Source organism: Priapulus caudatus, unplaced genomic scaffold (genome assembly GCF_000485595.1).
Source record: "Priapulus caudatus unplaced genomic scaffold, Priapulus_caudatus-5.0.1 Scaffold445, whole genome shotgun sequence".
NCBI lineage: Eukaryota > Metazoa > Priapulida > Priapulimorpha > Priapulimorphida > Priapulidae > Priapulus > Priapulus caudatus.
Genome location: NW_014577506.1, coordinates 166,644 through 193,101, shown reverse-complemented (window position 1 = coordinate 193,101; position 26,458 = coordinate 166,644). Strand labels below are relative to the sequence as shown.

Here is a 26,458-nt window from a genome sequence, read left to right as displayed (position 1 = left end):
CTCTCTCTCTCTCTCTCTCTCTCTCACACACACACACACATACATACATACTCCGCACCCACCCACCCACACACACACACACACCCATATCCGTGCATATATAATAAATATATAGTATATTATACTAAATATCTTAATTATACTTAATATACATTAAATATAGACAGCGAACATAATATCCGTATTTGTTACCAATTTATAGTTGCTTGCGCTGAATTCATGGTTGAACTCATTATTCGACGATTATTGACTTGATCCTGATATTTCTCAGGGTCCGTGCATTTTCAATCATATCATGGTGCATTTATAATAAAAAATACTAGAAATTGTAAAACATTTACCGCTTTAATCGCAATACAAATGTCGCCGTAAACTCGTAAATGTTATATGGAGTCATACAGGCACAAAAGCGAGAGAAGGATTTTCATCATCTCTAGAGCTGTTATCGTTCTTAGCTACAAACAGGCATCGTATTGTTGTAATAAGCTAACGATCGCTTTGCCGCTGTGTGCGTGATGGTCGCAGTCGCGTCGGGTGTTCGTCCCTGTCACCGTTAACGCCAACGCTTCGTCTTCACAGATTATGACGACAGTAAAATAGTTGACGGCACCGAAGTGGTTGCTGGATTCTCTCTATATATAGGCCTATACGGTTCCCGGTTGACTGCCGGTAATCGAGCTTGTCTCGATAATTTCACACGTTGATTTTTTTCTTGCTGGCGAACATGTTACGCGGTTAAGCTACTACCGGGTTCGAGCACCTACACGTGCCTAATATCTGCCGAGAAAAATCTCGATTATAGTATATTCAGGAGTAGATAATAGGGTATTATAGTTCCTATCTACTCCTGGTATATTGTATATTCTTCTAATAGTACCGACCGGTTACAACTCACAGAATCACGTGATTTCTATTAATCGCAGAGTCAAACACCTTTGCCTGCGGCACTCTTTGTTTGGTTCATGAGAACGCAAAACAATGCAAAAATGTACGCGCGCGTCCTTTTGTGCGTTCTGTGGTCTAAACAAAGTAAACATTTTAAATTTCTGACGACCGAATCGCATTGGTGCCGCATCACATTATTGCTACGTATAAACTGCTGCTATCGCACATTAAACTAGACAGAGGGCACTCAAAGAAAGTGCATACCTCCGCGAGCGTACATGTGTATAACAGCTGGCTCGCTGCTGGCTGCTGCTGACTGAACGCCCTAAGGCGAGCTGCTGCTGACTGGACGCCCTAAGGTGAGCTGGTGCTGAATCGATCGCGCCAACGCTACACACACACACGAACACACACACGAACACACACACGACAGCGATTACATTATACCTCCCTGCAACTCCGTTGCGCGGAGGTAATTAGATCATGTTTTGTGTGAGAAAACACTTTCAATAACAGGTAATATGAATTGACGTGTTATTTAATCGTTAACGGCTAACAATCGACACTGTCGTGATTTAGACCATCGATCGTAACTAATCACGACAGCCATGATGGCAGCTAACCGCTCAAGCTATTACAGCGCATACACGTAAGAACACCGTGCTAGGTCACGAACCACCGTCTGGTCACTGACACTAGTGCGACGGTGAAATACATGCCACACGAGTCGTGAGACAATCCGATCGCAGCTAGATATCGATGATCCATCACCTCAGTAAGAACGTCCCGCAAGACCTGTATCACGACCACCACGTTGCTGTGGTGATCATGGGCGATCTTGGCCAAAGGCGAGGGCAGTAAAAGTCTAACCATACTGAACCGGGGGTCAGACGAAGAATAATGCACACCCGGCCCCCGGACGAGGTTACATGAACCTCCTCCCGGGTCCACACCTCCACAGTAATAAAGAACAAAGTTAACAAGAGATATCATACTGGCTCGGCCGTCGCCAATGATAAAAAGGACCGCGTGTGCCCCTCGAAGCGCTGCGCGAAGCATGCGGCAGATTTTAGAACCCGTTATCAGCGACTTTCGGAACGTAGTGACGATCTCACTTCCATGTTTTCAACAACGGAATATCGTAGAAAGCGCTCTCTGTTACCTATTATGGGTCAAATTCAAAAGGTTCTTTACGGTGTGGCAACAGAGAGTGATATCACTGAACTATACAGACCGGAATCGCAAAATTCGAACTAACTCAAGGAGCTTTTCAGCATGCTATCAGGGAATCCCTCACAGTCTTTCATTTAACGAAAACCCAGGTAAAACTTAATCATGATACTATTAACGAACTTATTTCAGGTCTCGAAAATATGAGACAATTTGTTAACGACATTAACAATCGCCTTGTAACTTTGGCGATTACCGTCAATGCTAGAACAGCAGCTATTGTTTGATTACAAACAACTATTGATATGATGATTTTGACTTTACAGGATGTTACAAATATAATAGCTGATTTAAAACATTCATTAACCAATTGTCTTCTCGGGAAATTACCTATAGCTTTAGTCGCGCCCTCTCAACTTCACACTATTTTACGTGGCATTAAACAAGTAATCCCTAACTATCTTTCTATGTCTAGGCCATTAGATGACAGTATCTTATATTATTACAGCTTCTTACAAACCATTGTAGTCCCCGTACAAGATTCATTTCATATAATAATCTTTTTGCCTTTACGCCACATAGGCCAGATTTTTAATATTTACCAAATTTTACCAGCCCCAGAATATATTAACAGCACGTCCGCCAACGTGTACTATATGTTTTATACAAAGAATACATAGCCTTTGCTCAAGATAAAACCCGATATTTTTATCCAAAGTCAGATCTGGTTCAAAAATGTTTACGTGAAACACACGATATGTGTTAAGCTGAGTCGGAGATATACTACGTCAGGAAATCAACTGATTGTGCTGTAGCGTTATTTTTAAAGCAAGGACACCAAGTGCAACAACACTGCCAACGCAGAGTTAATCTCTCGTCTCATCCTATGCATATAATAATCTACATCGGTAACGGTCTTTGGGTCATAGCGCCGATTAAAAAATTTCGCTTGACGATTTCATGTCAAACGGCTAATAACCATGTCCCCGTTGTAACAGATATACAAATAACCACTGGACAAATTGTCTCTCTCCCTCCCAACATTTTATTATCATGATTCAACAGTCAATTAATCTAACATCCGCATTGTTTTATATTTTACCCAAACAGCTCCCGACTCCTACTATATGGGCGGACTTAGTGGCACTAGCACAACAAAGCGGAAACGCCACTGATTCAATCCCAGCTTCTATTTTACCCCACAAATTATATGAAACCCATGATTTGGATATTCTTTTGAACACCTATAAGATGCTATTGCAAACAGCAGACGTATATTAGACGCGAACGAGGTTGCACAGGCAACACTCGAGGGAACCCATATAGACAGTGGTACCAAATCTTGATATATATGTAATAATCGCTATAGTTATTCTAATAATAATATATTACTTCTGTGTGCCACCGCATTGCAAACCAAATATCTGTCCACCACGTACATTTACTACCCCCATTCCTACCATCATTCAACCAACATCACAACCCACCCATCTACTGCCCGATGCACCACCATTCGCTACCCCACTCTTATTTCCCAACTATACAGCACCAAGAAACCCAACTGCTGACCCCACCTGCCCACCCATTGGAAATTCCAGATCAAATTGAGATGAACCCACTTTCGCGCTCTAAGCGTGTTGCAATATGATGCGCAGACTTTAACTGACTTGGTCTTTTCAGGCATAAAGATGCACAAGCGTCAATAACGGCATGTTTTCGGTTTCCAATTTGACCTCACAATGTGACCTGTTCTAAATCTTATGCAATGATTTCATTTTTGTTTAGTTTTAATTTCAACATTTTATAGTTTTATGTAATGATTTTATTTTTGTTTATAATTTTGTGATTTTGACGTGTAATATATACTTTTATGACATGAGTGCATTTCTTTTTTTGAAATTTCGTTTCTCATCTATGTTTTTTCCATTTATGTATTACTTTACCGTTTTGTTGTTGTTGTGTTACTACGTCAATGCTATTTCTTATACATGTATACACCCTAACTTGTTCGCTTGTGTTACTATATGACCATCTTTTTTTTTGTACGGTATTTAGGATTAGTTATTCATCTTATTTTTTGAGTTTTTAACAGCATATCCGTCTCGTCACTACTTGTGCTAACACCGTGGATCCGAACTGCAACAATAACCACCAGGCTCACTCGACTCTAACCGGCGAAAGATACGTCTAGTATCTACTACTAAGTATTAACCGTGTCACTTGCCACCTCTCATCGTGCATCGCATTATCGAGCGCTCACGATGTCTAATGGTTCTCTGCTTGCCTCAAGTCTTCAGCAGCAACAATGACAGATACCATCGCCCACATCGACGCCGAGGTCACGGCCTCCGTCTTCGCCGCCACCTCCACGCTCGTCAACAACACGGCTGGTACCCGCCAGCGCTGTGCGGCGTTCATCGCCGCTAGCAGCAGGCGCCATAAACCAGCATCGACCCAGCGAGAAGCCAAGCCTCGAACAGTCATGCGAGTTCGTCCGTTGTCCCCACGTAACCCCCTTCCCTCCCGATACCCAACCCCCACCCCACGCATATTTGACCCCTCCCCCACCCCGGAATATGACTCCCATAATTGTCCCCCCTACCCCCTCTCGATGGACCCATACGCAACCAGTCAGCCCCCCCCCTTTCCCTGGTTCTATCTATCGACCTATCAACTCCCCCCTACCTACCTACACCTGGGACCAGTACTTCTACGATATCGAGTCATGGCATATATGCTACCCAGCGCACCTCAAGTTCTGGGACGAGGACCGAGACGACTACGTACATAGTCCGGTCTCGTCCCTAACAACACCAACGACGACGACGACGACGACGGCGATAGCACGTCCACCTCCCTACTTTACCGGCCCCGGCCTCGCATGCCGGCCGATCGACCCAGACGCGCGCTAGCGCAGCAACAGCGATCGACGGAGTCAACCACGGAGACACCCGCGGATTCAACCACGGAGGCGCACACGGAGTCAACCACGGAGACACCCGCGGATTCAACCACGGAGGCGCACACGGAGTCAACCACGGAGACACCCGCGGATTCAACCACGGAGGCGCACACGGAGTCAACCACGGAGACACCCGCGGATTCAACCACGGAGACACCCGCGGAGTCAACCACGGAGACACCTACGGAGCCAACGACGGAGACACACCCACTCAACCAACCACGGAGACGCACCCACGGACACAACTAAGGACGTCGGACGACGGAATATTTAGGAATAGCTAAGCATAGTTAAGGATTAGTTAGGGTTTTATCAACTTTTTTAACAAGACTATTTTCTCGACAAAAATCTCAAAAAACAAAACTAAATACAAAATAGGTATAAATAAGAAACTTTAAGATAATAACAAAAGATATATATATATACAATGTACAATCCATTGTCACTAACCATCAAGTTGTTCACCGTAAAATCACAGCTCACAACTTTTCATAGGTAGGTGGGTAATGTAATGAAGTAAATTCAGCCACTCTCATTCATAAGAAATCACGCAGGCAGATTCGGTGACAGGGCTGGCCTCGGGTGACTAATCACTTGCGGGCCTCATTAACGCCAAGGCAGCACACGTAAGTAGGGCAGTGGTCTCTCCCCCCCCCTATTGAAAGTAGAGAAAGTGGACGTGCTGACCAAACGCGTGACATGTGGTTCGGCCAGCCTAATTTGAACAAAATTCTGAATAAAAGGGCACGTTTGAGAGCAGAGAGACAGTCGTCTAGGCTAGATTTGTGAGTATAGCTTGGTTATTGCATTGACTTGTTTGCTTGTTATGTATATGTGTGTTGAACTTCTTTGAGACTGGTAAACGACTTTGAGACTGCTAACCTATCTTGAGAGTTGTGTATGTGTTATGTTCACCGTCTAGTCAAGGCAACGAACTTGTATGCGACATTTGTCCCTAGAGGGATTATAATAATTGTAGATTGTTTGGTAAAGGAAAATATAATTAGCGTTGTACATTACATCTTGTTGCTGTCATACGTATCTACGTTCTCTCTATTAATCGTCCTATCTAATGGTAACATCTTACACGCGCCAAAAGTTACGAACCTGGTAGACTATACGACACGAGCTTCATTACACTTGTATGAACCTGTAAGAACCTATCAATCACACGATTACTTGTCAACGGTTCATTGAACCCCCGCGCTTAGCGCTTAGCAGCTAAGCGAAATCGTTGTGTCAGCAAACATTTATCACAGATATTTCTAGAAAACGAGAGCGCCAAACTACCCCCTCCACCACCACTACCGAAATTACATTCATCGCGAACGTAAACAAAAACACAATTGGTAAATTATAATACTGAGTTTTAATTGATCCCAAACACTTACTTTTCATCGCTGAATATCGCTTCATCGCATACAGAAGCTGTTGGTTCAATAGCCGGTCAGTGACAAGCGATGGGATTAAACCAGGCTAGTCAAAAAGACTGAATCGTTGTGACCGTCGGTATTCCGAAACTGTGATATAAACATCTATCATCAACTATCTGTTAGATTAACACACTTATTGTGGCCTAACTTCTTGCAGGTGAACCATATGATATCGTCTCGTGTATGCACCCTCGAACCTGCAAAGGCAACAGTAACCATAGAACCGAAAACAAAGCAAGCTGTACGTGATAGTTGCCCATGGTACGACCACATACGTATAATTGATCTCACCTAACGTTTATAAGGATATGGTACGTAACAATCATATACATAATATGTGAACAAGCATAGTTGCTGTACAGAAATTCAAAATGGAAACTGAACGACTATCTTTACATCCAAAATAGGATGCATTGGTCGAATGGGCGCGAGACATAGCGTGTATAATTTGAAGAAAACGGCTTGTTCTGCGCTATAACTAAAAGGGTAACGTTAAAAGTATGACCCACAACAGGGATATATCAATACAATTTTATACATATGTAGCCATACAAGAACATACATTTGTACTTTCATGTACGTACTACTCCCACAATATGAACGCCGGAGCTTTTGTGAACTTTACACAAAAGGTAACATATTATTATAGAAAATATAATTGTTTTATAACAAGGATGTTCCTAATGACGCAATCCCTAGAATATGAACATTATGGGTCTTTTACATCAAAAAAGAAATACAAATCAATCCTTTTTCTATTCAGGACAAATATGTCACGATTAAGAACAAGTTCTAGAAACGACATTTTAAGCTCCCTCCAATAAAATAAATTAGGCCTAATATGAAAATTCTTTGTGGGACAATTCCTTTCGTTGATTTTCCAATGTCCTAAATAAGTAAACAGTGTAATGTGTGCCTTTCTTACGCAAGATCTAGTGAACTAGTGAGATCACGCAGTTATGTACTTAGAAAGCAAGTCTAATACGAAATGCAAGCAATCCGTAGTAACGGTAAACCAAATCACTCTGGCATACTACTAGATACTTATTACCATATACTTACATTACACTAGCATTAAATCTTCCGATACGTAATTACAATTACAGATGGTAGAAAAGTACAACATCGCTCAGAATTGACATTTAATAATCATGTTCGCCTTGCCATTGAGGCATGAGGTCATGACCACTGGACGGATGTACTAATCACCTAGAGTAGATCCACTGAGCCAATTTATGCAGCCAGGTGAAACACATTAATAATTATTCCTAGTGTACATCTCACTGCTATTAAAATATCATTGCATTCTTTCAGCATAATATCTAGAATAGTTAATGTTACTGTTTTATTATCACATATAGATAACAAGATGGCAAAATTAAAAGTAAAGCAATTACAAGTAATTACAATTAAACGTATGGCACTAAAGTTATCGTGATAAAAAATAATATCATAAAAATCAATTATTTGAACTACACACAATCAGCTAATATTAGCACACACTATCACATCCCTATATGTTCCCATTTTAATTATTTAATTATCCCCAATTCTGCACATAAAACTCGATCTTTACATTGTCAGAGCAGCAATCAGACATGCTTGCCATGTCATCATAAAAGTTATCATAAAAATCATAAAAGTTATCATAAAAGTTAAAAAATACAAGTTATCGCTTGCATAATAATACAACAGGTAATTTCCTAAATAAATTGACGGAATTCCAAGAGCTTCCCTTGTAAATGTCAAGTGCTGCTATGTGTTCCTCACCAGACCACATCCTATCCTATACCAAGTGTCAATAGATAACTTCACGGCAGACCGAGCACCGTGTAGCAAAGGCCAGACACCGTCATGATAGCTTAGGCCATTCCTAGCCTGAACATCTTGCGAATTATCCCAGGTCCTTCCCAGTAGCCCCTGAAAAGGTATTAGAAATCAATCACAAATCAAAACAACTTGGCTCTCATCTGCTTTAATTAATCCAAAGCATTAATGACTGTAATGACACGATATGTGTAACTTACACAAGTTTTCCTCAAAATCACATTTGGATTTACACTAGACACCAGTGCACAACCAGTGCGGACACAGAAGCATATATTTTCTCAGCACTTTTCGATACTTTATTGAATGCATGAAACTGTTCAGCTCAATCACATTCGAAATGTTGTTCATATCGAATCAAAAACATTCGAACAGCGCAAAGCACCAAAATTAATAATATCGCAAGCGTGATCAAACGAATGGCTTACACTTCTTTCTTTGGCCCACTTTCTTCGACACCATATGGAAAGACAGGAAGCACGTACGACTCACATTAAATAGCCATCAGAGATTCAGTCCAATAGAAAATCGAGTCACACTGCAATAGACTAATACGAATCCTTTGCGTTTGCTCGCCATCTTACTTACTTAAGCATCACGTGGAAGTAGACATAGGGTATGATGTCCTTCTTCATGATGTACATGGATCGCCGCTCCTTTGCCTGGTTAAAAGGAAACGTCTCCATCGGCTGCGCATTGTAGTCAAACTCAGCGAAGATGCACTTCTGATTTCCCGTGACGATTGGACACGACGTGTAGCCGTTGTAGACAGATGTCGGCTTGTCACCAGCCATCACCTGCAGGAGGTTGCGCTTGACGATACCGATCTGACACGCTGAAAAAACCACACAAAAAAGCTAGTAAAGGTGCATACGTAAATGGATATAGGGGTTGGTGTATGAGGTACGTCTAGGATTGGGTGTAGTGGTGGATGTAGGAGTAGGTGTAAGAGGGGGGTAGGAATGGGTGTAAGAGGAGGGGTGTAGCTGTGGGTGTAAGAGGAGGGGTGTAGCTGTGGGTGTAGGATTGGGTGTAAGATGGGGATATATTAGGTGCATGTCATAGGTGGATGTAGGTGCGGGTGCATGAAGTGGGTGTTAGAGGGTGGGTGTAGGAGTGGGTGTACAAGTGGCTGTAGGAAGCAGCTGTAGGAGTGGGTGTAAGAGTTGGTATAGGAGATGGAAGTGGGTGTAGGATTTGGTGTAAGAGTGGGGTATATGATGTGTTTGAGATGGATGTAGGGGCGAGTGTATGAGGTGGGTGCCGAGTGGGTGTAGGATGGGGATAGTATGGCATAAGGGTAAGGGAAATGAGTGTGGGGTGGGGGTAATGGTAGAGGTAAGTGCAGGGTGTAAGTTTAGGGGATTAGTAAAGGAGTAAATATAAGGTTTAAGACAAAAACTTAAGAAAGCAAGCAAATGAAACAAAACCATCAAAAGAGGATTTGTCATGTTCTTACCAACCGTTTTCATAATTTCTCAACGGTGCTAATACTTACTGGTACTCCTTGCATAACACCAAATGTATATAGTAAGGCTAACATATCATAGAACACTCGTACAACACTCTTTCCACCAATATGTGCACAGATCTACATTTCGAATTAGATTGCTTAAATATCATGTTAACAAACCTATAGGGCATAATTTTTGTTCTCGCGAGACTGTAACTCTGTCTCTACACAAGGTTAATTAACTTTGTATACATTTCGAGACAGATACCAGTCTATAAATATTTGCTTCACGCAATTACGTGTAGTTGTTTTGCGGGACCGTTTGAACATCCCATTATCGCGAATCTGAAGATAGCAGATCTATGCACATTTGCTGTTCATTACTGTTATATAGCCTATAACAGCAGGAACCTGTAATAATATATATGCTGAAGTAATCAGTAATATGTACGCTGACAGGTGAGACTGAATTTGTCTAAATTTATTTATTTTTCTATTTATTTGAGAAATGATCATTTTAACATGCCAAATATTAAAAATACTACTGAAAATGCAACGACTCTTCCACGACAAAAACATTTTCCCCCTACGCGGTTTCAAGTTGGAAAAAACTCTAACAAGCCCGTGTTGTTTCACATTTAGTGTCCCATGTTTTTGCACTGTGTGAACACTTTCGCTCACCCACGGCAGCTGCTGTCTTTGACGTTGGAAGATTCGTGCAGTCGCCGATCCCAAAGATGTTCGCAAACTTTTTGTGCTGTAGGGTGTCTTTGTCTACATCGAGCCAGCCTGCAGCATCTACGATATCTTTATTGTTTCTCACACAGTCGGGAGCTGACATAGGGGGCACCACGTGCAAGAAGTCGTACTGAAAACATACAATCGTAGAGTAATTAGTGTAGTGTGAAATTCATAGATATATAATATGATGGGTGTATACTTCCAACATGCAATCATCATACCTATTTGCATACCTGGTATCTGTGTCACTCATACGTGTGTACAAACTTTCTTTTGTAGTAGAGTAGTAACAACGATGGAAACTTTTGGTTCTAATTATTAATACGTACTATAAACATGTGTGTATACAGCATGATGTAACAGTAGAATAAAACCTAAGTTTATAGATAAAAAACAGGTACATCTCTTGTGGCACAGTTAAATGCAATAGTAAATTCAGTTGTAAAGCCCTCCATCATGATTTTAGGAGTGCAGGAAGCAGAACTTTAACATGTTTACGTTATAACATTTATGCCACATGGTAACCGTATTTACAATCAAGTATTACTAACATCAAGAACTAATAAACATTATATGACACCATATAATGTTCATTAGTTCTTGACGATGGTCATATGAGCAGTTGCAAGTGGCTGCAAAACGTAATATCATGAACATATATGTACCTATGTATCATGACTAAATATATGTCCATAATAGGATTAGGGCTCATAGGGTCTATGTCCCCCAGGGTACTGCCGGAACGTACCCTGGTAACTATCTGATATGGTTAGGGTTAGGGTTAGGGAGTAGGCGTAGGCAACTCCATAGACTCGTTAGTGGAGTAGGCGAGGTACGGTCCGGCATATTAGATAGTACCAGGGTATACCGGACCGTACCCAGGGTACGCTCCGGCAGTACCCGGGGGGGACATAGACCCTCTTAGCAGTATTATGTGCTTCATTACTACATGCATGTATACGCTTTTGTTATGTGGAAATTGAATGCTATCGATTATACATATACAAATATTTACCTATTCAACCACGCTATTAATTAGAATTACAGGAGATCACATGCAAAATGACATCCTGCATGGGACATGCAAGAATTAGTCATCAGATTTTCCTAATAATTCACATAGAAAAGCTGCTGATGTCAAGAAAACTACCCGCGGCCATTTCGGGTAAGAAAGGAAAGTAGCATCTACATGCGTTGTCAGCATGATAACTTAGCGCACACTCACATGAGCGGTTACGGTCTCCTTGGGAGTCTCCGAACTGTCCAGAATCTCAAACACGGCCTCTTGCGTATCTGGCTTCACCTCGATCAGGTTACGTTTGAAGTTGACGTTTAGATTCCTTTGTCGGGTAATTTCTGCAGGGACAGCGACAGTTGTTATCCGCCATTCTAGTTGCCTAGGACACGCATACTTGAAGCATGGTGTGCAGCACATACAGGCGTTTTATTATTGAAATGTAGCGATCATAAACACCAAAACCTTTACCTCACCTTATCTTTCCTCGGCGGTGTTACCCGATTCCGAACTACATTAAAGGAATTCTATCTGGCATATAGGAGCTGGCACTCTCCGTCTGTCATTTACAGGTGCTACAAGCACATTTAAGTTCCAGCAAACCATACATGCAAAAACTATTTAGCCATGAGTGAGCTGGCAAAGCAGTGCCAAATAGACTAACATAAGCTATAAATATTTAAGTTGATAACAGCACATGCCTAGCTGCCCTGTCAATCACTGGTGGGAGAGGTACTGGGCCCAAAAGGAGAGTCCCTGATAGTAACTAAATGCCAAATCATGTCTCTTTTACACAAATAAAAAATTGGAGAAATTCTCAATGTCAAGGATTTCTTTTGAACGAAACACCACAACAAGGAATAATGGGAAACGTACCTGTCAACACGTCTGCATACTTTTTCACTCCAAATATCACTCCCAACGATGTGTTGTAGTGCAATTGGCTTTTACTCCTCACACCATTCTAACAAATCAGAAAGGGAGCAAAAGTGCTTACATAATCAAATGACAGTAAGGGCTACACAAAACGTACACGGCTATGCAAAGTGCTGACACTTGACAGTCTATAATTCTAAATGTGCATGTATACGGTGCCCCTACCTGTTCAGTAAACGCCTATAAGTGGTCGCAGCAGAGTTACTCTGCATGTGCTGAGCATTTCATTTACATAGAAAACTAACCTTTTAGCCATGAAAATGATTAGACTATCTTCCATGTACACTGCATACTGACATAAATTGTAAGGGATAATAGAGGTCCGGAACAACTCCACTGCTGTGCTTTTGGAGTCAAGCAATGTTGCCGTAGCAACAGAGCTGCTAACGTTTATTTTCATTTTTGTGATGCTTCCCCAACAGCAAGCCCTAGCACATGCACCACCATGGTGCTTGAAAGACAATCATGAGCCTCTTGTCGGATATGATGCCAATAACACACGACAGAGTAGAAGCATTACCTTTGTCCAGAGGGCATCTGCCAGATACATGATTTTCTGCGGCGCCCCTGCACACTTGATTGGAGTGTTCGGAAAAGTGAAAAGAGCATCTCCGCCGTTGAATCGCTGTAAAGCTTCAGTCGTCTTCCCCACGTACAGTTTCGAGTAGTTCGACCCGACTCCAGGCGTCTCGAATGCTTCAGGCAGGCCCTTGATCTGGTGGCATAGGTTTCTCACACAGAAGTGATTAATGCCTTCTTAAATATTAGGCGATTATCTGTTGTAAATACGAGTGCAACTTCACATTTAACGTACAGTATGGCAGACCTCCATACATCCTAAGTGTTGTTATCTTGTAAATATATATATCTGCACATAGACAATTTTGCAATTTAATAAAGTGAAGATATGATGAGTTGCAAAAATATTATGTACCTGGTTGTAGTTTAATTGGATACCAGGACCAACAATCAGATACTCATATTTTATCTGCAAGTAATTGAAAACAGATGAAGGTGGACAGTCAATCAAATATTTTCTGTAACAAGATATCTACCAAAGTGGAACTGCACACTGTGCAAATACTACCAAATATATGACATGTACAAATTTTTACATCACACCACGTGATATATATATTCATAAATAATCAGTTTTGAAATGAATGAGAAGATAGACTGCAAAGCAAATCGGTTATTGTATTGTAAATAACACATTATATAGCAAAATGCAAGATATTGCTCTGGAATGACACAATGTCAGATTTATAATCCAGAATTCAATCAGAAATTAAGTACCAGTATTACAATTAGATCATTACTAAAATTAGAACAACATAAAAAAGGAAAAAGAAAGAAAGCAAAATGGAAACATACCTGCTTCCCACCTTCAGTAGTAACAGTATTATCTTTCGGGTTGAACTCAGCGACCTTGTCTTTGACCCAGGTCGCACGCTTTGGGAGAACAGCTGCCATAGGTCGGGCAGACTTTCCAAAGTTCATGATGCCAGCCCCGACCAAAGTCCATAATGGCTGATAATAGTGCTCCTGTCATCACGACAAAAAACGTTTCTATGAGATTAATATAGAGACCAGTTTTTGAACTAGTCAAGTTTAGGTTACCATGCATGATATTCTAGCCGGGTTTTCCATATATGCCGCACTGCCATGATTTTTTTTCGCCGAAATTCGGCACTAGAGTGCAATAATTTGCATTATGAACGCAAGTTAGATGCCTCGTGGACGTCTAGAAAGCATTAGACGTAAAATTGGTCTTGTTGTGTATTCGTGACATTCCGTCAGGTGGCGTAGCCACAGCGAGCGGTTGGTTATTTTTGTGTTTGAAATGTGTTCAGACAACTCTGCAGAAATTCGCATCATAGAGCTGGCAAAAGTTTCGAGCGGAGCATAGAGCCTGAATCTGTAGTTATTTAACATGTATAAAGTGTATGTTGTGTAAGCGCAGTAACACTAACGGTGTGAGTATTTTTAATTAATTTCTGTTCGATGCTTAATCAGGCCTGCCGCCTATGGACGCCCTCTACTGTTGTTCAACACCTGTTGTTTAACGCCTGGTAAGGAGAGCTTTTCTGCCAAAGAAATCGAATTAATATAATTTTATGTTAATGAAAATCAGTTATGCAAGTCCTCTAGCATGGTTTTTAGACACATGCATGTTCAAATGACATGTAAACATGTATTTTATGTAAACATGTATTTTTATGTAAACATGTATTTATGTAAACATGTACATATCCGTGTACAATATGTACATGTCATTTACATATAGATCTACATTAAAATACACTCATTTTACACTCATTTGGTACCAGAAAATAGATAATTATCCTCGTTTCACTCTTTTGTGACACTCCTAACACTATTAACAGTATCAAAATATCTTAACTTTGTTGGTTGCAATTCAACCTAACCCTCGTTTTAGCGTAACCGTCGGCTACGCAGTAAACTAGAGTCCCTTTAATAGATCCCGAGTCAATATACAAGTGCCGCAGAGTGACAGCGCTCATCTAACGTCTACTGCGGTGACTCTGTGGTGGAGTGGTGAGATTCTAGTAAACCCTGTTATTCCAAAATGTGTTCACATACACGCCGAAACAGTGGAATGCACAGGGATGGTATCAGGAACCTTCTCAAAGGAATGTTCGTTGGGATCGTTATGAAAGTTGCCACGAGATGGCGCGTACGTTTAAGTGTCTTCAGATATAAGATGGAAGCTCCATCGTACGTAGTAGCAACAACTATTTGCAAGACAGAATAGGTAAGCACTCATCCATTTACCTACAAAAGCAGGCAGGCAAAAACTACACAGTACCACCACCACATGCACTGGCAGTGGCCACTGGCAGTGGCATACATTACATGTAACATACTGACAGTAACAGAATGCCATAGAAATTATACGATTTAAGAGGCATAAACCTCTTCAACCAAATTTAGCTTTTGAAATTTCACTGTGACATTGTAGCCTCATACATCCAGACATGTATAGATTCTACTAGCAAACCCGGCAGTCAAATTCTTTCTAACAGACAGTAAACAAATCCATGTTTAACCCTCCTCTTGAGGGTCAAAAGGTTATCTGACACTTACTCTTCGCATGTCAGCAGAAAGTAGATTTCATGGTCCTTTCAATAAAGCCATAAAATGCTAAGTCGCCGCTGAACACAAAAAAGTTTTTCAATCGCTCCGTCAGACGCATGTGCTCAGAAAATGTCTAAAATCTGCCTGTGCACCATTGACCTTTGACCTGTGACCTCCAATTTCAGCACAGTGATGGCTTTTCCTACATGATGCTATACACCGACTACCCCGAGCCTAGGTCGAGCCGTTTGGATTTGTGCCGCAATTCTGCATTTCCCCATATACCTTAAGTTAAGGAGGGAATGTTCCCCCTTTTTTTTACACTCTTGACTTTGACCCCAGCTTCGACATCCCAACTCGTTTTGACGATCCCCCGACGTCCGAATATCGTGACCGTACGTCGAGCGGTTAAGATTTGTGCCCAACTGTTGACGAACGGACGATCGTGCGATTCTACAACTACAAGCTGCATCTGACTTCGTCAGATGAGCTAATAAAGGGACTCTACAGTAAACTATCCAGATCCAGATCCAGACACGTTCTTACCGGATTTGGTTCTATCACAGCTACGCTTTTCGATTTCCTCGCAAAAATGTTTGACAGCGACGCCCCGCCGGCTCCTCCTCCAACGACGACCACCTCATAGCTGTCAGCGTTCAGTGAACGGCTCGTGGAGAAACGCTGATGTCGACGACAATGCCGGACAAACTTGCTTGATACGTTCAACTTAAACATCAATGGCCGAAAGTTCACCGCGGCTGGTAAAAAGGCGCTCGCAGACATGTCGTGCAAAAATACAAGCAGTATTCTTGTATCTTCACAAGTATCTTCACAAGTAAAACACGACCAACTTTACCGACCAACTGTTCATCAAACCTAACCACAGAGACCTTCGACACGTCACCCATACGACGACGATAGCTGAGCTCGACTGGGACTCCTACCAACGTTTTCCCCCGAGTTTATAGCACGGTTAATAACTTTTTGCGTTGACAGGTGGAGCTCTGGTCGCGCTTTCGCGTCGGTGCCACGGTTAGGGACATAGAAATCACTCCTGATCATGTTTACACACGTGTTTATATATATCAATGGTTAGGGATATTTCACATAGTTCTCAGCAAAGTTCTCAGCCAGCTCCTTTACTCGTTCCACACCTCGCCACCAGATGTAAAAACTTAATAAATAATAGTAAATAATAAGATATAAAACTTGAAATTCACGAATGCTATAGCTAAGATATGTGTCTATATGTATCTAATTTCTAGAATTATAACCCAACTCGTTCGCGAGATAATAGCTTTCTGCCGCCCATAGCTGTGCGTATATTAGCCTATGATCGATACACGCGCATATTATTTGTAATTAATTAAATTAATCGTGCATCCATATGGTGCCACAGACCAAGGAGACTAATGGATATATGTATCCGTTAGTCTGTAGTGGTGCGTGACAAGGCCTTGTATTTATTTTATTTTTTTATTTTTTTATTTTTTTATTTAGGTAATTATCCATGATATATTGCATAGCATACGTTTACAAAACATTTTGAATTCATGAATTTAGAAAACTACCACGGATATATACACAAAAAGTGTGACTAGCACACTTATTTATACATTGCGGTTCTTGTTTTGCTATGTTACTGTTAATAAAAATACATGACACTATACTGACTACAATCACTATCATGTAACTATTGAAATATACACATTTGTAAATGTATCAGTCATACATTCTCGTAAGGTTCTACAAGCTTTTCTCATACCCTAAATACAATCCGAATGTGATTAGTGAAAGCATACTCTCTTCCTCCAATGTTTCGACCTTTTCCATTAGACATTTTTTACTTAAAACTAGTATAGATAGAATTTGTCCAAACATGCTGTGGTAGAGAGTTCCAAGCTTCAATTGCAGCGTAAATAAAATAGTTTTATAATCTATAGACCTAGTGCGCGAGGACAGATATCTACAGCGCATGCCCTGTGGCTCAAAAATACACGTTTCATGCAGAAAACTTCTCCAACAAAATTAAACTAGCAGCTGGAGCAAAGCAATTCGTAAATATATGAACTGTCTGGAATTACATCCTTGCCAAGCGCATCGGTGCATATAGAGCATGCGGGCCCGTGTAAAGGGGGGTCCATTCCCGGAACACTTTACCAGAACGTTCCGGAAGAACGGAAGACGTTTAAAAAAGAGAATCAATTAGTCGATGACAGGAAATTCAAGTCTGATAGGCAATATCCTGCGTTCGCCTTTGCACAGTCTTGAATTGTCAATATTTATGAATACAATAATAGCCACAATCAAAACTACAATTAAATTTAAGGTTTTCCGATTTTGAAATTTGAAAACATTCAAAAAACTTGAAAACGGGTTCGTATTTCCGGACGCTGCAAAAATGTTCAGAAGCTATCCAATTTGTGAGTCCCTATATTTTGAGCTCAGACTAAATAAATCGCATCTATAGACACTGCAATGCATTGATGCAACGTTTTCAGGCTCCAGATGTGCAGCAGCTATATCGAGTGCTGAAGTTGTTTGTAGCGGGATGCTTTACTTATTCACTAGCTGGCTATTATAATAATATGCATCTATCGTCTCTACAACATAACAAGAAAAAATTAAATAGAATGTGTTTTTCCATCGACATGGATCTCTTGATCTATTTCTGTCTGGATGCCTCTCTCCCTTGTACTTGTTCGATCTCTCTCTCTCTCTCTCTCTCTCTCTCTCTTCTCTCTCTCTCTCTCTCTCTCTCTCTCTCTCTCTCTTCTCTCTCTCCTCTGCTCTCTCTCTCTTCTCTCTCTCTCTCTCTCTCTCTCTCTCTTCTCTCTCTTCTCTCTCTCTCTCTCTGCTCTCTCTCTCTCTCTCTCTCTCTCTCTCTCTCTCTCTCTCTCTCTCTCTCTCTCTCTCTCTCTCTCTCTCTCTCTCTCTCTCTGCTCTCTCTCTCTCTCTCCCTCTCTCTCTCTCTCTCTGCTCTCTCTCTATCTTCTCTGCTCGTCTCTTCTTCTCTCTCTCTCTCTGCTCACTCTCCTCCCCCCCCCCCCCCCCCCCCCCGCCCCCCACCTCCTCCTCCTTCTCTCCTCTCCTCTCTCTCTCTCTCTCTGCTCTTCTCTCTCTCCTCTGCTCTCTCTCTCTCTCTCCTCTCGACGCTTCCTTACGGAAAAAACTTGAAGGGTATTCTCCTACTTCAGTCGCGCGCGAGTGTATAAGAGAGACAGGCGTGCTCAGCCCCTGATGTCAGTGCGGTAGATCGAGAGGAGTGAGTCTCAACGAGGGCTCATTCCGGCGACTCAGTTTAGTCTCGAGACAGTGGAGGTCGTGCACAATGAATTCCAGATAGCATGGTCCCTCCAGAGTTTCGTCATGAAAAGGTCGGCGGAAGTTGCCCAGCTCGAATCAGATCAGAGGATAGGGCTGGCGATCCCCTCCGTGTGGTGAATTTGCTCTGACCGTCCGTCACCGGAATAAGGGAATAAGGGAGTCATCTTGTCATCTTCTCGTTCGTCTATTCATTGCAAGGAAGCTGGGGTGGCGAAAGGCGGGGGAGATAATAGGAATGGAAGTGTAGTTGTGGAGACCGCGGTGTGATGAGGCTGGGTGGTCGTCGCGAGGAGAGGACGGGCTGATCTTTAGTGAATGTTATCGTCCAGTGGCGTCTAGACTCTCGTCGAGACCTCGATCTCGTCTCTCCTGTCTTACTATGTGGAGTAGCCGTCGGAGGGATCTCTTTCTCTCTCTCTCTCTCTCTTCTCTTTCTCTCTCTGCTCTCATTCTCATCTCTGCTCCGTCTATCTCTCATTACATAATATACAACAATCTAACATTATGTAGTAGGCGACCTTGCTCTTGATAGTATATATATATATATAATGTGACTGCATTCGCGCGCCCTGCTGCTTTTTATTCATCCACTGTTAATCCTCTCACGCGACATTTATTGTGGTATGATTAGACGATGTAGTAGTAGTAGGTATGGTGGTGAGCTGTACGTATATGGATTATCGATCATACACTCCGAGAACCTGTCCGGCCTAATCACATTTGACTTAATTTTTTCATGCGTCATAAAAGCTGGGTGTTACACTTGCTAACTTAAAGCACAAACGCGCCATGCTACATCGAGGCAGTGTGTGCTTTACATTTGTTCCCGTATTTTCCTGCTAAATTACGACCGCAATGCATATTGAGCAACGAGGAACCGTTGCTTGTGTGGAGACAATTATTCAAATACCAAGTGACCGTCCATCATGTAGTCTTTGAATTCTTAAAGGATCCCTATTTGCTCATGACTCAGGGAAAAAATTTCCCCATTCATTATCTTCAGAGGAAATCCCGCACGAAATGCGGCTGCAGTTTTGCAATGTCATCATTCACAGTCGATTAGTGGTTATATGTAAATACGTCATTTATCTATCTATTATGCTATGCTATCTATTATTCTATCTATCTATCTCCTCTATTCTATCTATCCATCTATCCTATCTAGCGCATAGGCCAGGTGGGCATGAAATGCGTCACATTGCACACTACACACACACACACACACACACACACACACACACACACACAGCACACACTACACACACACAACACCGCACACAAACAGCACAATACACGCACGCGCCGCAGAGCGCAGCACGCAGACGCACGGCACGTACACACACACACATACTCAACACACGCACGCACGCACGCACACATACACACACTTACTCTCACTCTCTCGTCTTTTTTTCTGCCTCTTCTCTCACCGACCCGCTCTCTTTTACCCCCCTCTCTCTTTATCTCTTTCTTGTTTCCTTTCCCACTTCCTCTTTCTTTCGCTTGCTCTTTACTATTTAATACTATACGCCGTATAGTTTTGGCAGCGTTATCTCCACGTCTGGCAGTTCCACCAATTTCTACTATATATCTAATAACTGGCAGCATATAGCAGCGTATCACTATTGACACGTATCGTGCTTGAACTTTGATCGGTTATTGATCCTTCATAATCGTCGTTCACCTTCATACCCGGAAACCAACCAACACTTACGAGCTCGTGATTTTAGAGGGTAGACATAGACCGACTAGACTCAACCGAGACTAGACACAAGTGATGCTTCCTGTCATTCAGAGTTCTTCTAACGGTGCAACTAGTCCTACCGCGCGCATACAGTGACATAGACTATATATAATATATATAGCTATATTATGCACTCCTGTGAATATCAGCAGGTCGCCGCGTTGCTTGAGGAATATCAGACAATTCTGTCAGCCTCATAAATCTTCCTTCGATGATTAGGATCTATACTAACTATATCACCTGATCAGATCCATAAAATCGTTCAGAAATTTTATTCGGGTTATTCGAATTTATTTCGCCTACGCACATTCATCTGAAATCTTCATAGGAAATTAAAAAGAATGATTATATGTTAAAACAATTAAACGTGCTTGCAAGGATAAAAACTGCAGTGAATATAACATTTTTAATGTTGTCATCAACCAGCCCTCGTTTAAGCATAAGTACAATGCTACATTGTCCACTGCTACAATTTAATTTTTGATATATTATATATATATATCAGAGTCCATAATAGACAAGTCCATAATAGAAATTTCTATTATGGACTCTTGATATATATATATATATATATATATATATATATATACGGGCTAGCCCGGTTGCGGTGCCGTTCGCGAATTCCTTGCCCGTACATCTCCCGGTATGATCAGGGAATATCTGCACAGTACACTGCGGAGAACCATACCTCCAGATTTACAATTTGAAATTTTACAATATGTGCGCTAGAGCTGAGCACATACGGTATGGTGACCTCTTCACCTGATTTTGAGAGCTAACAATTAAGTATAAACCAATAATAATTCAAGTTAGACGAAACATTCTACTGACATTTGCCAAAATGATTACATGACAGGCAATACAAAATAACCCGAATCTGCAATAGTTTATATAGCGTTTGCGTATTTTTTAACATAACATATTTAAAACTAGTTCATTCTCTTACAAGATAATTTCCTAAAGAGTGAGTTGTATATTATTATATTGATCGTCACTTTATTATATTTCATGTCAATTTGATATAATTATGTTCATGTAATTACCTCCGCGCAAACGGAGGTCATGCAATCGCTCGCGTGTGTGTGTGTGTAGCCACCGCGCGATCGATAGCGCGTCGAGTCAGCGAGTGGCGAGTCAGCAGCAGCCACCAGTGAGCAGCGAGTCAGCAGCAGGCGAGTCAGTCAGCAGCCGCCACCGGCGAGCACATACATGTTACAAGCTGGCGGAGGCATGCACTCTCCGTGAGTGCCCTCTGTCTAGTTTCCATGTAAATTGTGTGTGTGTGTGTGTGTGTGTGTGTGTGTGTGTGTGTGTGTGTGTGTGTGTGTGTGTGTGTGTGTGTGTGTGTGTGTGTGTGTGTGTGTGTGTGTGTGTGTGTGTGTGTGTGTGTGTTCATGCGAACGTGCGTCCGCGCGTGTGTGAAGTGTTCCTCAGTGAACGGCATCCTGGAATAGGTGTGACATCACTTCATAATAGATGAAGCACTCCGTCGTGCTGGCTGGCACGGAGGCATGTTAGCTTAGGCCATTCCCAACCTGAATATCTTGCGGAATATGGCAGGTCCTTGCCAGTAGCCACTGAAAAAGGTGATGGAAATCAATTTTGCAGATCGAGTCAATTAATTAAGTTGTTACCTGCGTTAATTTAACTAAAGCATTGCTTTATCGAAATTAGACTAATTGCATAACTTCAAGAGCATACAAAATATTATATTTCACGCACTCTCGATATTTTACATGATCTTACCCAAAATCATATTTATACTACACGCGCGTACACACGCACACGTTTATTCAACACGATTAGAAACTCAATTAGTTGAATGTAACTCTATATCATCAATAACGTTTCAAAGCTGCCTTAACAAAATAATCGAATATTGCTTCGAGCGATTGAGAATCGAACAGGAATCGAACATTGAATCAATTTAATACAGTGTTTGACGCGAATCTCGATAACGATGCGAACGATCAAATCAACCGTTCCCTCTTTCCCCTTACTTCAGCATCAGGTGAAAGTGGATTTTGGGAATAACATTTTTCTTCATGATGTACATAGTTCGCCGCTCTTTCGCCTGATTAAAGGGGAACGTCTCAGCTGGCTGCTTGTCGTAGTCAAACTCTGCGAACACGCACTTGTTATGCCCAGTAAGAATCGGACACGACGTGTAGCCATTGTAGACTGAAGTCGGTTTGACGCCTGCCATCACCTGCATCAGGTTTTTTTGAAGAATGCCGATCTGGCATGCTGAGGAAAACATTATGATCGTAAGGGGATGTAGAGGTGGTTCCAATGAGTAAGAGTAAGCATGATTTGTTTGAATGGGTCAAGAGGTGGATGTATATAGAAGGTTAGCGTAGGGCTTAGTGTAGTAGAGAGTAGATGTGGGGTGGGTGTAGGGGCAAGGTGAGAGATTAATTATAAAGATATGAATGGGTGTCGGATGATGGTGTGGCAGGTGGGTTTAGGAGTGGGGCCAATGAGCGGTTGTTGGGAGATGGTGTAGGGGTGGGTAAAAAGATCGGTGTAAGAAGCTGATCTAACTATAACATATAGCTAGAGACAAAATGAACCAGCAAATGATTAAACGATCGAAAAGATGACAATCAAGAAACAACGAAAGAAAGCATGTTGTGAGTTAAACCATCACATGACCCAATGACTGACCAAACAGTTCCGAGGTGGAAGCATTTCATTCCCGAGTCGTTCTATGCTTGAAGGCGTGCCCTCGTAAATCTTTTAGCTCACCCACGGCGGACCCGGTCTTTGACGTTGGAAGATTCGTGCAGTCGCCGATCCCAAAGATGTTCGCAAACTTTTTGTGCTGTAGGGTGTCTTTGTCTACATCGAGCCAGCCTGCAGCGTCGACGAGATCTTTATTGTGTCTCACACAGTCGGGAGCTGACATAGGGGGCACCACGTGCAAGAAGTCGTACTGAGAACAAATGAGTACTGTGTAAATGGATCTGTCTGAAACTCTGAACTGCCGATTATGCTAGTTATGGTCATTTGTTAGTCATATTGCCGTTCTCAGGCCAGGGTCCTGCACCGGTCATCTCTGCTAGAATCTGTGTTTAATTTCTATGCTGTTTTCCCAGGAGCTTCACCTCCTCACTCAACTCTGGCTTTGCAACGGAAGTCAATGTGTTGTCTTGTTTAGTCTGTGTGTATATTTTTGAATGAATTGGTAGTTAATGCTGACACAGTATGTTCTTATAGATTATTCCCCAAGTTTGCAATTCTGGTGCAGAGTACGTCTGAGTATTATTTTGGCTTTTTTAGAAAAATGGCTTAGAGCTGTAGTGTTGTATTGTACAGGGTACAGAGTTCAATAACTAATCTGCGCGCTGTCTCATTCCGAAGCTGACTAACAAGACTCTGCAATCATCTGCCGGGCGACCCTTCGCTACATCTCATCTACTTTGCTACAATCTGCTATACTTGCTACATCACTACTACGCTGCTACATTCTACGAGAACCCGCTGGAGATCAACATTTTCTTCCTCTTTCGCTCTTCTTCTTCTTCTTCTTCTTCTTCTTCTTCTTCTTCTTCTTCTTCTTCTTCTTCTGGGGGATTAGCTGGCAGAGGTAGCGAATGCAGAACGTAGCATCCTCCACCAATTATTGTACTGAAGAAAATGATGATCTCCAGTGGGTTCTCGTAGAATGTAGCAGCGTAATAGTGATGTAGCAAGTATCAGATTGAAGAGATAGAGAGTATGAATAGAGATGATAAATAGAGAGTACTATTTATAGCAACTTAGCCTTGGTGACATAGACGAATATAAAATGATTGTAACCCTATATTGTTGATACGGGTAATTCTGCAATAGGTCAACAATGACAGAAACAGACATTAGTAGTAATAATAAAAATCATTGAGAAGAGGAATCCCTGATTTTATCGAAATGCAAGCACAACCTACATGAGTGGTTACGGTCTCCTTGGGAGTCTCCGGACTGTCCAGAATCTCAAACACGGCCTCTTGCGTATCTGGCTTCACCTCGATCATGTTACGTTTGAAGTGGACGTTTAGATTCCTCTGTGTGCATATTTCTGCGGCAACAGCAATAGGCGCTATAGCCACTAATTCACAACGTGTCAGTGAAGATAGGCGTATACGAGAAGCAAGGCGGACAGCGCATTTGAAATATGCTAATCTTTAAACACCCGAGTATTCTACTATATGTAGCCTACCGATTCTGCTATTACAAGATATAGGAAAATTTCTCCAAATTACGGATTTTTTTTTGTGGTGAAGAATCACAATCATACTTAATAGGGAACGTACCTGTTAACACATCTGCGTACTTTTTAACATCGAACATCGTTTCCTGCGACGTGTAGAAGTGCAGCTGGCTTTTGCTCCTCACACCGGTCTAATAGCAGCAGGGGAATAGTAATGCGGAGTAGATCAAGTTAAACGACAATAAAGGACATATCCGCCACACGTCTGCGCAAGATTGACTCCCTTTAGACACTTACTAGATGTAGGCAGGATTTATCTCAGTCTTTCATTGATATGAAATGAATATTAAATGTTGTGAGGAACGTCGATGTAATGAAACTCTTTGATTCACACTCGATGCGATTTCTAGAGACTTCGACAAAATGTCACCACTGTGCGTGCATGGTAACTTCGTAGCACTACTTTAACAGCACTGCTCATGGGCTCCTAGTTCTAATCCAAAGCGTAACCATGGTATGAAGCTTCATACAATGCTCTATCACTGATGTTACTTTTAATATGAAACAGTGAAAGAGCTTTACATTTGTCCAGTATGCATCCGCCAGATACATGATTTTCTGCGGAGCACCGCGGCAATTGATGGGCGTGCTTGGAAGCGTGAAGATAGCATTTCCGCCCTTAAATCGCCGTAGAGCCTCTGTCGTCTTCCCCACGTACAGTTTCGAGTAGTTCGACCCGACTCCAGGCGTCTCGAATGCTTCCGGAAAGCCCTTGATCTGATGGCATATGTTTAAACAGGTAATTGCTATCCATGTTGTCCTAATTACTAGGCGATTGACCATTACAATAGGTGTTGGTCAACGCATTTACGAAAGCTTATATGACAAAGCGTCAATACCTGCTAAGTGTCTGTGTAAATAAGTTTGTATATATCTAAATAATTCGGGCAATCAAAATTTTGAAAATTTAGCGCTATGCCACGTACCTGGTTATAGTTCATCTGGATACCTACCGCAACAATCAGGTACTCATATTTAATCTGCAAGTAATGGAATAAAAAATCCAGATGAGAGACCGGATACCAGAGAAGAGTCGCCTGAGAGGTGTTGATCCTGCCCGCTGAGCGCGGATCTTGCGCGCAGTTCCGCGGCAAGGCGTATCACGCGCTGGCAGCTATTGACCCGTAGCCGTACAGATCAATTGCTGCCAGCGAACAGTCTCGAATTTTAGCGCGTCTAATTCACTAGCAAACATATGCACACGCCATCGCGCAGGTGAAATAGCGATGTTTCACGTGACGTCATAGATCAGGTCACGTGTATTTGTTATGTGTTGTGGTTGGCAGAAGCGAAGCGTGCTGCTTGACATTTGCAGATGAATGACCACATGTTCTGATAGAAAGCGCTGTTTATGTAGTGCCCGTACACGTGCGTGCTGCGTGCGTGCGTGTGCACGTACACGTGCGTGCGTGCGTGTGTGCGTGCGTGCGTGTAAACTTACACGTGCGTGCGTGCGTGCGTGCGTGTGCACGTACACGTGCGTGCGTGAGTGTGTGCGTGCGTGTGCACGTACACGTGCGTGCGTGCGTACTTCCGTGTGTGTGCACGTACACGTGCGTGCGTGCGTGCGTGCGTGCGTGCGTGCGTGCGCGCGTGTGCATGTGCACGTGCACGTAT

The 26,458-nt window shown here is 42.1% G+C and overlaps 2 protein-coding genes across 4 annotated transcripts in view; both read right to left on the bottom strand.

The window, feature by feature from the left end:
• Positions 1 to 6,367: 6,367 nt before the first annotated feature.
• LOC106810489 (sulfide:quinone oxidoreductase, mitochondrial-like) lies at positions 6,368 to 16,551 on the bottom strand. The gene is made up of 9 exons (XM_014813868.1): positions 16,068 to 16,551; positions 13,797 to 13,967; positions 13,357 to 13,410; positions 12,943 to 13,137; positions 12,363 to 12,450; positions 11,697 to 11,827; positions 10,412 to 10,598; positions 8,866 to 9,112; positions 6,368 to 8,370 (listed from the first exon to the last, which is right to left on the bottom strand). The coding sequence occupies exons 1-9, from the start codon at positions 16,302 to 16,304 to the stop codon at positions 8,313 to 8,315; spliced, it is 1,368 nt and encodes a 455-aa protein (XP_014669354.1). The 5' UTR covers positions 16,305 to 16,551; the 3' UTR covers positions 6,368 to 8,312.
• Positions 16,552 to 21,918: 5,367 nt separating this feature from the next.
• LOC106810491 (sulfide:quinone oxidoreductase, mitochondrial-like) overlaps positions 21,919 to 26,458 on the bottom strand; it is a 12,917-nt gene continuing 8,377 nt past the window's right edge. For 2 of the 3 annotated variants that reach the window (XM_014813869.1, XM_014813870.1), the window contains 7 exons: positions 25,768 to 25,821; positions 25,364 to 25,558; positions 24,885 to 24,972; positions 24,519 to 24,649; positions 23,341 to 23,527; positions 22,593 to 22,839; positions 21,919 to 22,169 (listed from right to left, as the gene is read on the bottom strand). In XM_014813869.1, coding sequence (XP_014669355.1) covers positions 22,112 to 22,169; positions 22,593 to 22,839; positions 23,341 to 23,527; positions 24,519 to 24,649; positions 24,885 to 24,972; positions 25,364 to 25,558; positions 25,768 to 25,821 — 960 coding nt within the window. In that variant the 3' untranslated portion in view covers positions 21,919 to 22,111. The remainder of the gene's footprint in view (positions 22,170 to 22,592; positions 22,840 to 23,340; positions 23,528 to 24,518; positions 24,650 to 24,884; positions 24,973 to 25,363; positions 25,559 to 25,767; positions 25,822 to 26,458) is intronic. The other variant, XM_014813871.1, reaches the window with a different exon arrangement.